At 52.1% G+C, this 14,942-nt stretch overlaps 1 protein-coding gene, 1 long non-coding RNA gene and 3 other non-coding genes across 5 annotated transcripts; 3 read left to right on the top strand and 2 right to left on the bottom strand.

The window, feature by feature from the left end:
- Positions 1-425: 425 nt before the first annotated feature.
- On the bottom strand, positions 426-9,623 carry LOC123583545. The gene is made up of 5 exons (XR_006704933.1): positions 9,333-9,623; positions 7,535-7,647; positions 6,907-6,910; positions 4,669-4,855; positions 426-803 (listed from the first exon to the last, which is right to left on the bottom strand). It is a non-coding gene; the product is annotated as an uncharacterized LOC123583545 (long non-coding RNA).
- LOC123584597 lies at positions 6,357-6,520 on the top strand. The gene has a single exon (XR_006705553.1). It is a non-coding gene; the product is annotated as a U1 spliceosomal RNA (small nuclear RNA).
- A 496-nt stretch (positions 9,624-10,119) lies between the features above and the next one.
- Positions 10,120-12,477, top strand: LOC123583542 (SNRPN upstream reading frame protein-like). Its single transcript, XM_045450672.1, is given in 4 exon segments — positions 10,120-11,158; positions 11,778-11,906; positions 11,909-11,935; positions 11,938-12,477. Coding segments are annotated over 3 exon segments (186 nt in total). The 5' UTR covers positions 10,120-11,158; positions 11,778-11,854; the 3' UTR covers positions 12,045-12,477.
- On the bottom strand, positions 10,664-10,753 carry TRNAY-GUA. The gene is given in 2 exon segments: positions 10,664-10,699; positions 10,717-10,753. It is a non-coding gene; the product is annotated as a tRNA-Tyr (tRNA).
- A 1,624-nt stretch (positions 12,478-14,101) lies between the features above and the next one.
- Positions 14,102-14,265, top strand: LOC123584585. Its single transcript, XR_006705542.1, has one exon. It is a non-coding gene; the product is annotated as a U1 spliceosomal RNA (small nuclear RNA).
- The last annotated feature ends 677 nt before the right edge of the window (positions 14,266-14,942 follow it).

Below are 14,942 nucleotides of genomic sequence, written 5' to 3'. Positions count from 1 at the left end.
CGCGGCTTCCGCGCCCCGGCTGCCCGCAGCCCCCCCTCAGCTCCAACCTCTCCCGTCCGCAAAACAACCGCGGGCGCCTTTGCCTAGCCCCCACGCGGGACGTGCGCGCCCAGGCGGTCCGGGACCGGCAGCCTCTGCGCGCTTGTTCATCTACATACGCCACGCCTTGTCGCGCGCTTCCCCGCGTCGCGGCTCCAGCTCTAGGACAACGGATGTGCTAGTGTCCCGGCAGACCGCCGGTGCCTGGAGCGAAGGATGGGGGGAGGGCGGCGAGGAGTCGGGACCCGGAGGGGAGACCCGAGAAGACGGGGTCCCGCGGCGTCCAGAAGTTGCAGGCCCCACCGAGGCGGTGGGTTAAGTCTCCCCTTCCTTGCAACGAAAATTACATGCAATACGCAACAGAGAATCAACTCAACCTTAAATACTAAGGGTTTTGTCACCAATTTAACATGAAATTGTCTTAATCCTCAGTATGACCTTTCGGATTACGTAGTAACCTAATCTTGCGACAACGAAAGGAAAATTTGAACAGAGGGCGTCAGTCAGGACAAGGCGTCCATTCTCAAGAGTAGATGTGTGGGCTGGGGAGGGGCGTCGAATGGTCTCCGAAAATCAAATGAACGGAAATATCACGTTTTCATCCTGTGGGCTTCGGCTGCCTCTTTCAGCCTGCCCGGATTTGTCTTTTCCTCTTCTGTACAAGAAGATTCTTTCCGGAGATCGAGTGGAGGTAAAGGTAAATATCCTCTTCAGATAGGAGCAAAATGATTGAAGTGTTGTGTGTTCCTGGGTGATCGGGGTCCCTGGAGCAAAGCAAGGCAAGAGACAGGACTAGAGATTATTGGGTCAGCAAAGACTTCTCTGAGGTTCTAGCAGCATCAAGATCCGAGTTAACGTGTTGTACATCCTTTTACTTTACTTTTCTTTTCTTTTGTTTTTTAATTTATTTTGAGAGAGAGCGCGGGAGGACGGGCGGGCGAGAGCAGGGGAGAGGGAGAATCCCAAGCAGGCTCCGTGCTGTCAGCACAGCGGGGAGCCCCACGCGCACCGAACCCCCTCTCCGCCCCCTCCCCGCCCCCAACCGTGAGATCATGACCAAGGCTCATGACCAAGTTCCCTTAAGGGACTGAGCACCCAGGTGGCCCACGTTTTGGATTGTTAGTTGTTTCAGGAAGTTTCCTTTCTTAGGGTGTACTACTCCTCAAAACAAACAAACGGTTCTCTTCCCTAACCCCAGGAAAATTATCAAAACCAAGAAATGAACATTGATACAATCTTACTACTCTACAGACGTTATTCCCTTTTCCGTCAATTGTCCCAATAATGTCCTTTATAGCAAAGGAAAATTCAAAATCATGTGTTGCATTCAGTTGTCATGTCTCTTTATCTGAAATAGTTCCCAGGTAGTTCTTTGCACTTCATTATGCAGGCCTTTTTGAAGACTACGGGCCAGTCATTTTGGAGACTGTCCTTCAGTTTTTGAGTTGTCCTGGCTTCCCTGGCAAGTACATTCAGGAATGCATTTTTGACACGAAGGCTACGTAAATGATACCGTGTCTGTTATGGGTTGGTTTGTGTCCCTCCAAAAAAATATGTTGAAGTCCTAAGTCCTGGTACCTAGGACTGTGACCTTCTTTGGAAATCTGATCTTTGCAGATACAGTCGAGTGAAGGTGAGGTCACTAGAGCGGGCCCTGATCCAATGTGACTGTTTTCCTCACGCGAGGAAGACGGCAATGTGAAGAGACTCGCTGACAGAACACCATGCGATGGCAGAAGCAGAGAGTGTAGTGATGTAGCCGCAAGCGAGCCAAGGATTGGCTTGTCACCACCGGAAGCTGGGGAGTAACGAGGGACGATTCCACTCAGAGCCTCAGAGAGAGTATGGCCCTGCTGGCACCTTGCTTTTGGACCTCTAGCTTCCAGAACTGTGAGAGAAGACACTTCTGTTTTTTTAAGCCACCCAGTTGGTGGTACTTTATTATGACAGACCTAGCAAATGTATACAGGCCTCCTCTGGGCACCACGTTTGGAGGCACGTGAAGGCAGTTTGTTCTATTACTGGTGGGGCTGACATCGACTACTTAGTTAAGGAGGTGTATCGGTTACCCGTCTCTGTGTAACAAATTGCCGTAAAACTTAGCGATTGGAAATAATGACCGTTTCACTTGCTCACAATTCTGTGGATCAGCGATTCTGGCTGGGTTCCACTGGGCAGTTCTGCCGGTCTCAAGTGGGATCGCTGGAGCCGCGGCGGCCAGCCTGCAGGTCACCTGGGGCCCAGTCGGTCTAGGGGACTTCGGCAGACACGGTTCACGTTCACTCTGGCGATGTCATCCTCCAACGGGCTAACCCAGGCTTCTTCTCATGGTGGCCTCAGGACAGGCAAGTGAGAGCCAGTCTTAATGAGCAAGTGATTTTCAACCTTCTGCTTGCATCCCATTTACTAATGTCCCATTAGCCAAAGCAAGTCACATAGCGAAGGCCGAAGTCAGTAGGCTGGGGTGTTGCAGAAGCACCTGGGTACTGGGGCCAGCACTGCAACTGTCGGCCACTGGAGGTGTTCATCAGGTTTTCCCTTTGTAATTATTAAGTGATTTGTATGGAGATAATTTGAGGATATGTGAATATCCTGTTTAACACAACAGTTTTTAGCATCCACTGATGGCTCTTGCGTTATGATTGCCAAATGTCCATTTTCTAATTCCATCATTCATTCTTCAGTTATCAGCTGGCATCGTAAGGTAGGACTTTCCCTCCTTCCCTATGTGCTAACGATACGAACTCATGGTTGTTATTTCGTTCAGTTGTTTGTAACCCAAAACTGTTTTGAAATTTATTTTGATGTTCTAATGTTCTCAGATCGGGCCTATGAAAACCCCTTCAGGGTGCCTATGGTGTCCTTTGGACATGTCCATAACATTTTTGGAGCATTTCCGTGTCTTCTGGCACAAGATGTTCCGGGGCCATTATGTATCTGTCTTGGCTCGTGAAAATTATCTATTTCTCCAAAGAGGCCTGGTTCTTTTTAGTGGGGAGTGGTTTTAGAAAACAAGATCAAGGGGAGCCTGCGTGGCGCAGTCGGTTGGGCGGCCGACTTTGGCTCAGGTCGTGATCTCACGGGTTCGGTTGGTGAGTTCGGCCCGCTTTGGATCCTCAGCCCCCCTCTCTCTGCCCCTCCCCCGCTCACACATTGTCTCAAAAACAAATAAACGTTAAACAAATAAACGTTAAGAGGAGGAGGAGGAGGAGACAGAAAGAAAAGAAAAAAAGAAAAAAGAAAAAGGAAGCAAGATCAAGGCGGTAGGTATGTCTAATGCTACTGTCTTTGCCTCTAGGCCCCTTCAGTGGATAGAGGTAGAGAATACGTGTATTTCCTAACACCTATCTACAGATGTAGATTAAAAGCAATGAGCCCAGGGACAGCTACGTGGGTGGTTCAGTTGGTTAAGCATCCGTCTCTTGATTTTGGCTCAGGTCATAACCTTGGGGTTATGATATTGAGCCCTGCCTCCGGCTCCCTGCTAGGTGTGGAACCTGCTTAAGATTCTCTCTACCTCTGTCTCTGCCCCTCTCCCCCCTCTCAAAATAAATTAATAAGCGTAAAGAAAATTCTCTCTCCCTCTCTCTATGCCCTCTCCCCCACTCGCTCCTTCTCTCTCTTAAAAAAAAAAAAAAAAATTAATTAAAAAAATAAATAATGAGCCCACACCAGTACCTTAAATTCCAACTCTCAATTTTATGCAAGTGGGTCCTCCTTGCCCTCCACCATCCCGTATTTGTTTGTTTGCTTGCTTTAATTTTTTTAACGTTTATTTATTTTTGAGAGAGAGAGAGAGAGAGAGAGAGAGACCGATCACAAGCAGGGGAGGGACAGAGAGAGAGAGGGAGACACAGAATAAACAGGCTCCAGGCTCTGAGCTGTCAGCACAGAGCCTGATGAGGGGCTCGAACTCACAAACCGTGAGATCATGACCTGAGCTGAAGTTGAACGCTTAACCAACTAACCGACTAAGCCACCCAGGCACCCCGTGTTTTTGTTTTTGTTTTTAATGTTTATTTATTTTTTAAATGTTTATTTTTGTGTGTGTGTGAGAGAGAGAGAGAGAGGGAGAGAGAGAGAATGAGCAGGGGAGGGGCAGAGAGAAAGGGAGACACAGAATCAATTCAAAGCAGGCTCCAGGCTCCGAGCTGTCAGCGCAGAGCCCGATGTGGGGCTTGAACCCATGAACCGCGAGATCGTGACCTGAGCGAAAGTCAGGCGCTTAACCGACTGAGCCACCCAGGCGCCCCAAATGTTTATTTATTTTTGAGAGCAAGAGAGACAGAGCATGAGCAGGGGCAGAGAGAGAGAGAGAGAGAGACAGACAGACAGACAGACAGACGGACAGAATCTGAAGCAGGCTCCAGGCTCTGAGCCATCAGCACAGAGCCCGACGGAGGGCCCAAACTCATGAACCGTGAGATCATGACCTGAGCTGAAATCAAGAGTCGGATGCTCAACAGACTGAGCCACCCAGGCGGACCATCATTCCATATTTGTTTGTATCTCCTTTCTCCAACAGTAAGAACCTTGACTCCCAACATCCATTTAGTCATTAGCTCAATCCTATAGTATACACAACGTTGTTACAGAACTGTTACGACCATACAGCTATGAAATACAAACCTACTATGGGACAGTTCAGTATGTGTTTGCAGTTCTTGTCTTTGGACTTGAAGATGTTTATGGTCAATGTACTGCGCCCAGAAGTCATTTCAGTTGGTTATTTTTTTTTTCTTCCAGTGTGGCTACACTATTCATCTCAGATCGCTAGGTTCAGTTATGCTTATGTTCAACGTTAGGGACGTTCCCCCTGTGATTTAAAAATATATGTAAAATATTAATAGAATTCCAAAAGTCAAAATTACAGAGAAAGGTGTACTCAGAAAAGCATCACTCTCTCCTTCCACTCCCCCCCCCTCCCCAGGCAATTTCATCATTTATCTATTTAGAGAGTGCTAGTCGGGGAGAAGAGGAGAGGGGCAGAGGGGGAGAGAGAGAATCTTAAGCAAGCTGCACACTCAGTGCCCAGCCCACGACCCTGGGATCCTGACCTGACCTGACCTGAAGTCAAGAGACAGACACCCAGGTGTCCCTAGTCTTCTGTTTCTTTTGGCAAGACTGTATAATTTTCTTGTTTTCACACTTTTCCTACACAAACGGTAGCATACTACATATATTTGGGGGCCTTTTTCTCCCCCCCCCCCCCACTTAACACAGTCGATGTGTCATACCTAAAGCGAACCCACAAGTCAAGCAACCCTGTCCTAACCTCCTGGAGGCCACAAGGTCAGCCAAAGAAAAAAATAAACAAACTAGAAAACCCAAACGAGGGCTCACCAGCCTTTGCAAAGACTGTGATTTCTCAGTGGGGAAAATGTTAGAAAAAAACGGTGACAAAATCAAACCCCTCAATCCAACTGCAAACTGCAAACTGCTGTGCAGTGCCTGGCTGGCTCAGTTGGTAGACCATGGGGCTCTGAGTGAAGAGTTCTAGCCCTACATGGGTGTACAGATTGATGAGGGAAACAAAGGCAAGAGAAACGTAGCTTAAACTAGATCTCCTTACAGCTTGCAGCCCACTGATAGAGAGCTGAAACATGCAGAGCGTGACCTTCCTCAAGGAGCTCACGGCTGCCGTAGTGCCTTAATGTTTATATTTCGTTAAAAACTAAAAGCAACCTTACCATGACAGCAGCTAGCCCCTCAGGGTCCTGAAAGCCTTGCTTCAAAATTCCTCGGAAACTTACTTTATCTCTATCCCCCCTCCCTCCACAAATTTAAAAATATATCATCAAGTCACTCCTCACAAGCCCAGTGCAGCTCTTTCTGCCTGCCCACCGGGTGCTGTGCTGGTGCTACGTATAATAACAACACCTTTTTGCACTGAAACGTCTGGAGAAACCTTTCTTAGCCATCTGCTCATGAATCCACGTCATAATTAAAAAACAAATAAAATAAATAAGAGAACTACAAACTAATGTTCATTTTAACTGGAAGAATCACAGCCAGGCTCCCCCGGCTCTTCTACTTTCGTCCCCCAAGGGTGTGAAGTTCCTCCGCCCACTCCGGCGACAGGGCGTGGCGTATGTAGATGAGCATGCGCGCAGAGGCTGCCGGTCCCGGACAGCCTGGGCGCGCACGTCCCGCGTGGGGGCTAGGCAAAGGCGCCCGCGGTTGTTTTGCGGACGGGAGAGGTTGGAGCTGAGGGGGGGCTGCGGGCAGCCGGGGCGCGGAAGCCGCGTGGGGCAAGTGACCGTGTGTAAGAAGCGTGGCGAGCGCGAGGGTGTGGGTCGAGGCGGGGCGCGCAACTCATACTTACCTGGCAGGGGAGATACCATGATCACGAAGGTGGTTTTCCCAGGGCGAGGCTTATCCATTGCACTCCGGATGTGCTGACCCCTGCGATTTCCCCAAATGTGGGAAACTCGACTGCATAATTTGTGGTAGTGGGGGACTGCGTTCGCGCTTTCCCCTGGTTATCTGTGTTTGCAAAGAACAGGAGCAGCTCTTCCCACCCGCGTTGACGCAGGAGAAAGGGAGAGTGTCTAGGCGTTTATAGTTCTCCACAGTTACCGTCTGTGGCGTCGGCACTGCAGTCTCGGCAGTGTCTTGGGTTTTGTTTTTGTTTCTTTTTTTCCTCTCTCGCGTTGTTTTCTTAAAGCGCTTTTGGTTTGGAGTTTGGCAGTCGCTTTCAACGCGTGCGCCTTGGCCCGTGGGGGCTGGCTGGGTTACGGGTGCGAAACGCAGCAACGTGTTATAGAGACCTTACTTTCACAGAATCCGCCAAACTAGGTAGCAGCCACTTATATAGTACAGGATTCCCAGTTGATTCTAGAGACGCTTGGAGAACCGATCTAACACCTTACTAGCTTTGTCTTTTTTTCCGGAAAATCTTTAGTGTTTGGTTTTCGAGACAGCGAGCGTGAGCGGGAAAAGAGCAGAGAAAGAGGGAGCCCCAGAATCTGAAGCAGGCTGCAGGCTCCAGGCTCTGAACTCTGTCAGCACAGAGCCAGATCCGTGGCTCGGACTCACCAACCGTGAGTTCAGGACCTGAGCCCAAACCCCACGCTTAGCGGACTGAGCTACCCAGGACCCCTGCATTTTAGTTTTCTAACTATTCCCCCTGAGAGGTAAGTTCCACGAAGGCCAGAGATTCTTGTCTATTTTGTTGATTGCTCCATTCATACTTGGCTACAACAGTGCATGGCGGCATAATAGGCTTTTAGTATATGCTTCATTAATTAACTTCTAGATCGCGGGGTTAAAAAAAAAAAAAAAAAAAGTTTCTGGGGCGCCTGGGTGGCTCGCCAGTCCAGTCAAGCATCCTGACTCTTGATTTCGGCTCAGGTCACGATCTCACCGTTTGTGAGGATCCACCCACCAGTCTACCCCATCGGCCTCCAACCTAGCCTGGTTCAGCCCCTTCTCACTTTAGAAGAATGGGATCATTTTACAAACCATCAGAAAAAGGTAAGTCAGGGGTATGCACCTTAGTTTTCTCCCATGCCTTCCTCTTCTGTTCTTCCATCATGCTTCACTCTGGTTCAAGATGTAGGGGAGACAGAACTTTACTTTTTACCCTGTTAGGGTCTCCAGCAGGGCCTGAGAATTAAATTGGACGTAAAACAGAATATCAGAAGGAAAGCATACAGATTTTTTCCATGTACGTGGGAGACCCCATCGTAACATGAAAACCCAAAGAGGTGGCTAGGTGGGTCTCCAAGGAGCCCTGGTTCCTTTTTTTTTTTTTTTTTTTTTTTTTCCATTTTGTGTATCTGGAGGCCAAGATCCGGTGGTGCTTAGCGTTCACGGATACTGATGTGTGATTGCATTTAGGCCCTGCACCTGTTTTACTCCACGGATTATGATCCATTATTTTTTATTTTATTTAAAAAAAAATTTTTTTTTTAACGTTTATTTATTTTTGAGACCGAGAGAGACAGAGCATGAACAGGGGAGGGACAGAGAGAGAGAGAGGGAGACACAGAATCTGAAACAGGCTCCAGGCTCTGAGCTGTCAGCACAGAGCCTGACATGGGGCTTGAACTCGCGGACCGTGAGATCATAACCTGAGCCGAAGTCAGACGCTTAACCAACTGAGCCACCCAGGCGCCCCTATGATCGATTATTATCATGATCTCGATTTGGCCAGTGGGAACCCTTTCAAAATGGCTCTTGTGTGCTTGACATGTCCACATCAGTGGCACATTGCTTTACTTTTTGGCACAGCTCCATGTTTCAGGACATGATGAGGCCGATTGATGCCCAGCTGTGTCGGCCAGTCTGGTGGCCTGGCTCCTTTGACCCTCCTGTGCGCACCGACCTGGATTCCTTTGAGGGAGGTGGTTACTTCCTGAAATAGGTCAAGGTGCCTTTGGACTTCCTGGAGAGGCACTGGAGTCAAAGGCGGGGGAGAAGAGAACACCAGTGCCGGGGTTGGACTCCTTGCCCTGGCTCCATGTATTTTAACATCCCCTCGGGTGTGTGCCCACCCACCCACCCACCCACCCAGTGAAAGTCCCACAGAGGCGCAACAGGTCACATCTACGTGGCCTTCCCTTGACTGTGTCGCCACTGCCTGACTGGGTGGCAGGCACTGCTGTGCCTGCAAGGATGTGGGGCCGTACCTTGGAAGCACCCGGCTACTCCCCATGATACCCCGGACAGGAAGTGTCGGCCATGCTAGGGCCCACTCTTGCATTTGCTGGATGCCAAAACCCACCTCCCCCCTCCACCCCTCACCCTGCTATTCCCCCAAAGCGCCAAAGCTAGGTCCCCAGGGATTCCACACCTCCACATCTCATCAGGGGGGGCAGGCACATCCAGTGAAGGTGGTTGAGGTTTTATCTTTGGTGCCTGTCTGCTGGTCTCTGCCTGTAGATGGTGACATTAGACGCTGGGGTCTCTCTGTGGCTTCCCGAAGGTCAACTGTTGGACTTCAAAGGCAGGGCCTCCTGAACCCGTGGAGGCAGTGGGACAGTAGCACTGAGACCGGGCTGGGGAGCGAACCAAGAGGAAGGGCGGGGGGCCGGGGGAAACGCAGTCTCCAGTTTGGGAGGCAGAACTAAAACCGAAAACGCGCTTGTGGTCTCAGAGGTCAGGGATGGCAGTAGCCGGGTCCCTGAGGCCTCAGAGAGCCACACTCCCGGTGCGGTTCCGCTGCCAGCCCCCTCTGTGATGCGCTCCAACTGTACTTTGAGTCTCTGGCGTTTCCTTCCCACAGGAGGGAAGAGAACAAGGACCTTTCCCTGGCGTTCTTCTCTGCACCCACCCGCAGCCCCAACAACCTGGCTCTGTCCCCAGGATGAAGCCCGTTTTCTCCTGGATGGGTGCTCTCTGACAGGCCCTCAGTGTCTCCCTCTTCAGGCCCTGCCAATTTAGCCTTAAGGGCCCAGCGCTAAGTCAGCCAGCTGGTCAGAACCCACAGGCCAGCTGCCTGTGTCAGTAAGGACGCGAATTTGTGCGCCCGACCGACTGTGACGACAGCTGCCCCCGTCTCACTCCACCCCTACTCCCACTCTTCTGCGCCCCGACTCTGACTCTTAAGTCTGCGTTTTGCCGCCACACTCCACCCCACCCCCCACCCCACCCCCGCTCGCCCCCGCCCCTTTCTGCATACAGGTGGAGACCCCAGCGGTCCGGTGGGTCCGTGGCCAGAAAGCGGGTAAGACAGAAATATTTCATCCATCTCCCTCTCCCTCCGTCCGATGTAGCGGGAGAATCGGTACGGGTGGATTTACCACCCGTGCACAGAGTGTGAGTAATCACTGCTCTCTCAGCGGGAGCGCCCCCAGCCCCGCCATCCGTGGCTACAAGAACAGGTGCGAAGGCACGGGAAAACGGAAGTGTACCCGGACCACCGCCCTGTCCTCAGACTGACAAGAAACCTGAAGGGGCCGCTGAAGTTCTCGTCACGACGGGCAAGGCCCATGAGGGGGGCCCTGCTGCATTTCGTTTCTGCCAGTGTCAGCTTCGATGCAAGCGCACAATTGGCGATGGCTTGGAAAACCTCAGAGTGACAGTTCTGTCCCACAAGTAGATTAAGCTGGTCGGGGAAGAGGGTTTTCTGTCTCCGTAGAGCTGTATATTTATAGACCCTATGAGAAACAGGGAAGGAGGAGACAGAGAGACTGCAACTGGGAGCGACCGACGCAGCGACCGTCCTCGGAGGCAAGGCAGGAGATCGAGGAGGGGGAGTTTTCATGAAGGACGCCATGGTTGTTCCCGACCCGTGTGACGACCCGTACGCTTGTCAGCCTCGAGGGCTTGCCGAGGGCAGAACCTCTTTGCCCACGCGTTTGTCTGGAGCGGGAGCAGTGGGCGAATAAAAGTGGGGAAGGGCGCGGGACGGCGTGGGGCTGAGACAAGGCAGGAGCGGCGGGGACGTGGAGCGTCCACGGGCACGTGCAGGTAAACTGCGGGAAGAAGGCGCAGGTGTGTTCCCTGGCGGCAGCACACGAGCAGACGTAGGCAGGTGTTCCGTAAAGGTTTTACTTACTGACTTTGGCCTGTGGGAGAGGGGCTGCCGCGAGGCTGCAGGTGCCCGGGCGGGGCAGAGTTGGGGCGGGGCGCTGGGGGGCGGTGCCCCCCGCCCCGTGGCGCAAAAGCGTCAGGCACTTCCTTCGAGCCGGAATCGAACCAGCGACCTAAGGATGCCCACACGTATCCAGCCTACAGTCCTCCGCTCTACCAGCTGAGCTATCGAAGGGTGCACGCTGACAGGCCCGGGTCATTGCTTCTTCTTGAAATGACGGAGGCCACCACACTGGCAAGCCGGAGGTCCGGCACGCCTTGGCGTGGTTGGAAGGCCCTTTAGAAAAAAGAGCAGGGCCGACGCCGCCCCAGCGCCCCTTTCCGGGCAGAGGGAGCATATCCCCTGCGTTTGGCGGCTGCCCGGCCGGTGGCCCCAGCCTCCCGGGTCGCGATTGTCAAGATGCCTGGGCCGGGGCTCTCGCCTGTTGCATTTCCCCTCCCGGCGCTCCTTTCTACAGGTGGGGACTACAGCGGTCCGTGGCGGCAGTGGCGAGGAGGGGCGTCGGTGAAGCTCGCGTGTTGGTTGTGCGGGGGTGGCCTCGCGGAGGAGCGGAGGAGAACCCACTGGGATGGGCACTAGGTAGGCGGCTGCGAACCGCCTAACCACCTGCTGGTTTTTAAATGCCTTTAGTTCAAAATAATCCTTAGGCCAAAATGACATTTTTTTGGTGTGGCAGATTATGCCACCATACGAAGGCAATATCGTCTTGCCTGGATTATGCAAGCCTCCGGAACTAACTGACTGATTTCCCTGCTTTTGTCTTTAACAGCCTGATTTCTTATTTTTTATTAACAACGATAATAATAATTACAATGGTAATTATTATTTTGGGTGCCAAGCGGAGTGGGAGGCGGAGGACTCAGATCAAGGCACTCCTCTGCTCAAAACCTCCCAGCTTGGGGTTGCCTGGCTGGCTCAGTCAGTAGAGCATTTGACTCTTGATCTTGAGGTTGTGAGTTCGGGCCCCGGAATTGGATGCTGTGTGTGTGTGTGTGTGTGTGTGTGTGTGTGTGTGTGTGTGTGTTCCTTCTTCTTAAGATTTTATTTTTAAGTAACCTCTACACCCATCTTGGGTCTCCAACTCACGACCCCAAGATCAAGAGTCGCATGCCGCACCCACTGAACCAGCCGGGACCCCGATGTAGACCTTACTTCAAACACTAAACAAAACAAAAACTTTTGGTTCACTCACATTTAGAGTGTTACAATGATCTGCGCAGAGCGGAGTGGTCTCTGGAGATGCCTGATGGTCTGTTCTGAGGAGCAGCCAGCAGCATGATGGACCCGGCCAGGGACCACTTACACCTGAGACGGACTACAGAAAAACACTCCCAGAGATGGAAGTCCAAGTCAAGAGCGTCACCTGTACCCAAGGAGACGGTGGCAGCAGCAGCAAGTACCTGTGGTCGATTTCCAGGCGGAACTGAGACAGGTATTCTCAGCCAAGATGCCAAGAGGTGGTTAAAGTGGTATTGGAATATCTAGGTAGCTGATTTCCAAGTGAAGTAAAAATATTATCCACGGGGGGCGGGGGTGGTGATGGTGTGGGACCTCTTACAATGATCTACAAGACCCTCATGATCTTATCTCCAACCTAGTCACCTCTCTGACTTAATTTTGTACAACTCTTCAGTTTTGCGCTGGACGCAGGGCCTCCTTGCTATTCTCCACACACAGTCCTACCTGGGCCTTTGCGCTAGCCGACCTTTGTGCCGGGGATGCTTCCTCCCCCGCCCCCTCCGTGATTGACTCCCTCACCTCCTTGGAGTCTTTGCTTGAAGCATAGCACCTTCTCGTGTAACCTCTTCTGAGCACCCACTAACAGCTAACACACTAATTAATTTACCTATTGTGTCCACTGTTGATTTTCTCCCACTCCCTCTGCCCCTTCTACAAAACATGAACGCCAAGAGGCCTTTTTGTTACCAGTTCCTCAAAGTGTCTGGCACAACAACAAACAGTTGTTGAATGGGCAAACAATGTCATCGAAGAGAACAGAATATAAAAGGAGGGTCCAGGAGCCAGGGTTCAGCCAGGGGGAAGTGCCGGGTTATCTTGTTTCATCACCAGAGACTTTCTTAGGCTGAGAGCTGCAGAACTCTGAACACATAAGGACTGTTCCTGCACTGAGACTGTTTCCTGCACTGAGACTTGACCAGACTCTAGCATAGCTTCTAGCAGCACAAGGTTCTGTCCCTAAGTTTGACTTCCAGCCTGAGGAAGTTAAACACCTGACACAGGCCCCCAACCTGTGTTGTAAATAGGGCATTTATTAAAAAGGGCTTGCGATTGCGAATGTGGATCTCTTACAACTCTGAAGGGTCCCTCCCATCTCAAGGACTTTGAAATGTGATCGGGAAGGAAGTAGGGCCTATCTCCCAGTCTGTGGGAGGAGAGCATCCTCAGTTCGGTAACTGCCAGCTAACAAACACAACCGCCTAACAGCAGTTACACCGAACTACCCTTTGTAACCTTTCACTTCTCTGACTGGACTGAGCCCGCTTCCTCTCATTCTTCCGGGAAAACGCCCAAATCACCTCCGCACAAATCGGATTGGAGCTCAGCTCTTTCCCCTACTGTCAGTAGTCACTGAATGACATCTTTTTTCACCACTTTACTTACTGTCTGCTACGTTTACCTTTGACGGAGTCCAAGTCAGAAAGGACCAGAGGGCACTTGGTGGGGCCACCCTGTGTGCGTGGTGGGGCCACCCTGCGTGCGAGGGGGAAAGGGCTGAAGGGCACCCGACCCTGGCCGCCCGGGGTCTCGGGAGACACGACTGGCTGCGGTTGAAGGGCACTGTTTAGCGTTTTACTTAGTTTTTCGTTCTTCAACACTTAGAATCCTGGTTTTTCTTCTAGCGTTACTAGGTCAGGCTACTGCAGGTTACTGAAGCCCTTTTATTCAGAAAGTCGCCATGGCTAAACATTGCCACGACTTCTTACTAGGGCAGCTGAGCACTTAACGTCAAGCGGCAGAAAGACCTTTCCTGAGTTTTCGATTATATTTGAAAATGAATTTCGAACAAGCGAGGACAAAAATGGGCCGAAAGTTTCTTTTTGTTGACAGGCAGGTTGACACCACATCCGAGCCCTGACCCGCCACCACTCCCGCTGGGCGCCGGGCGACCCCCGCCTTCTCGGGTCTCGCTGCTAGGTCCCGGACCCCTCGCCTCCTGCCCACCTGCGCCCGCTCCCCCCCCCCGCCCAGGCATCGGCGGGTCTGCCCCGCCACTAGCACATCCGTTGTCCCGGAGCCGGAGACCGGATGCGGGGGACGTCATGGCAAGGCGTGGCGTATGTAGATGAGCATGCGCGCATTGGCTGCCGGTCCCGGACAGCCTGGGCGCGCACGTCCCGCGTGGGGGATAGACAAAGGCGCCCGCGGTTGTTTTGCCGACGAGCGAGGTTGAGGCGGGGGGCGTACAGGGAGCGCGGGGTGCGGAGGCGGCGTGGGGGAAGTGACCGTGTGTGTGAAGCGCGGCGAGCGCGAGGGTGCGGGTCGAGGCGGGGCGAGCAACTCATACTTACCTGGCAGGGGAGATACCATGATCACGAAGGTGGTTTTCCCAGGGCGAGGCTTATCCATTGCACTCCGGATGTGCTGACCCCTGCGATTTCCCCAAATGTGGGAAACTCGACTGCATAATTTGTGGTAGTGGGGGACTGCGTTCGCGCTTTCCCCTGGCTTGGTGTGTTTCGAAGAGCAGATCGCCCTTAGGTTTGCTGTGTTCCAGCCTGTCCTCTCTTCTGGGGGCAGGCGTCCTGAAACGCCAGCGGTTACGGCGCTGGTAATCTCGCTGTAGTGTGTATGCGTTGGGGCGTTGGGTTGCTGCAGGTGCCGTCGGGCTTCTGGTCTGAACTGCATTGGGGTGACTCACGAGGGTTTTAGCGCTGGACGGTGCCTAGGGCCGTTTCGACGCTCGCTCTAGTGGTTAAGGCAGGGTTAGTTTCTCATTAGGTTGCGGGTGTCACGCGCCAGAAGCTTGGCCTTCTTTTGAAGGGTTAATGCCCACCATTAACAAGGCCAAGTCTTGCGGGAGTAAGTAACTATGCTAGAAAGCTCCAGCTGGCCCGGTCAGGAACTCTCAACTGCCTTCTTTGCACCTGCTGGGGGTGTGATTTTACCATGACTATTTCTGGAGCTGGAAGTAGTTGCATTAGCCGGTGGGGGTGAGAGAAACACTCACCAGTGGGGTTTACTTACTTCTACGGTTTTGTATAGTTTTTTTTTTTTTTTTTAATTTTTTTTTTTTCAACGTTTATTTATTTTTGGGACAGAGAGAGACAGAGCATGAACGGGGGAGGGGCAGAGAGAGAGGGAGACACAGAATCGGAAACAGGCTCCAGGCTCTGAGCCATCA

The sequence above is a fragment of the Leopardus geoffroyi genome, chromosome B3, assembly GCF_018350155.1.
Source record: "Leopardus geoffroyi isolate Oge1 chromosome B3, O.geoffroyi_Oge1_pat1.0, whole genome shotgun sequence".
NCBI lineage: Eukaryota > Metazoa > Chordata > Mammalia > Carnivora > Felidae > Leopardus > Leopardus geoffroyi.
The sequence above is the reverse complement of the archived record's forward strand: the minus strand, read 5'-3'. Positions and strand labels throughout refer to the sequence as shown.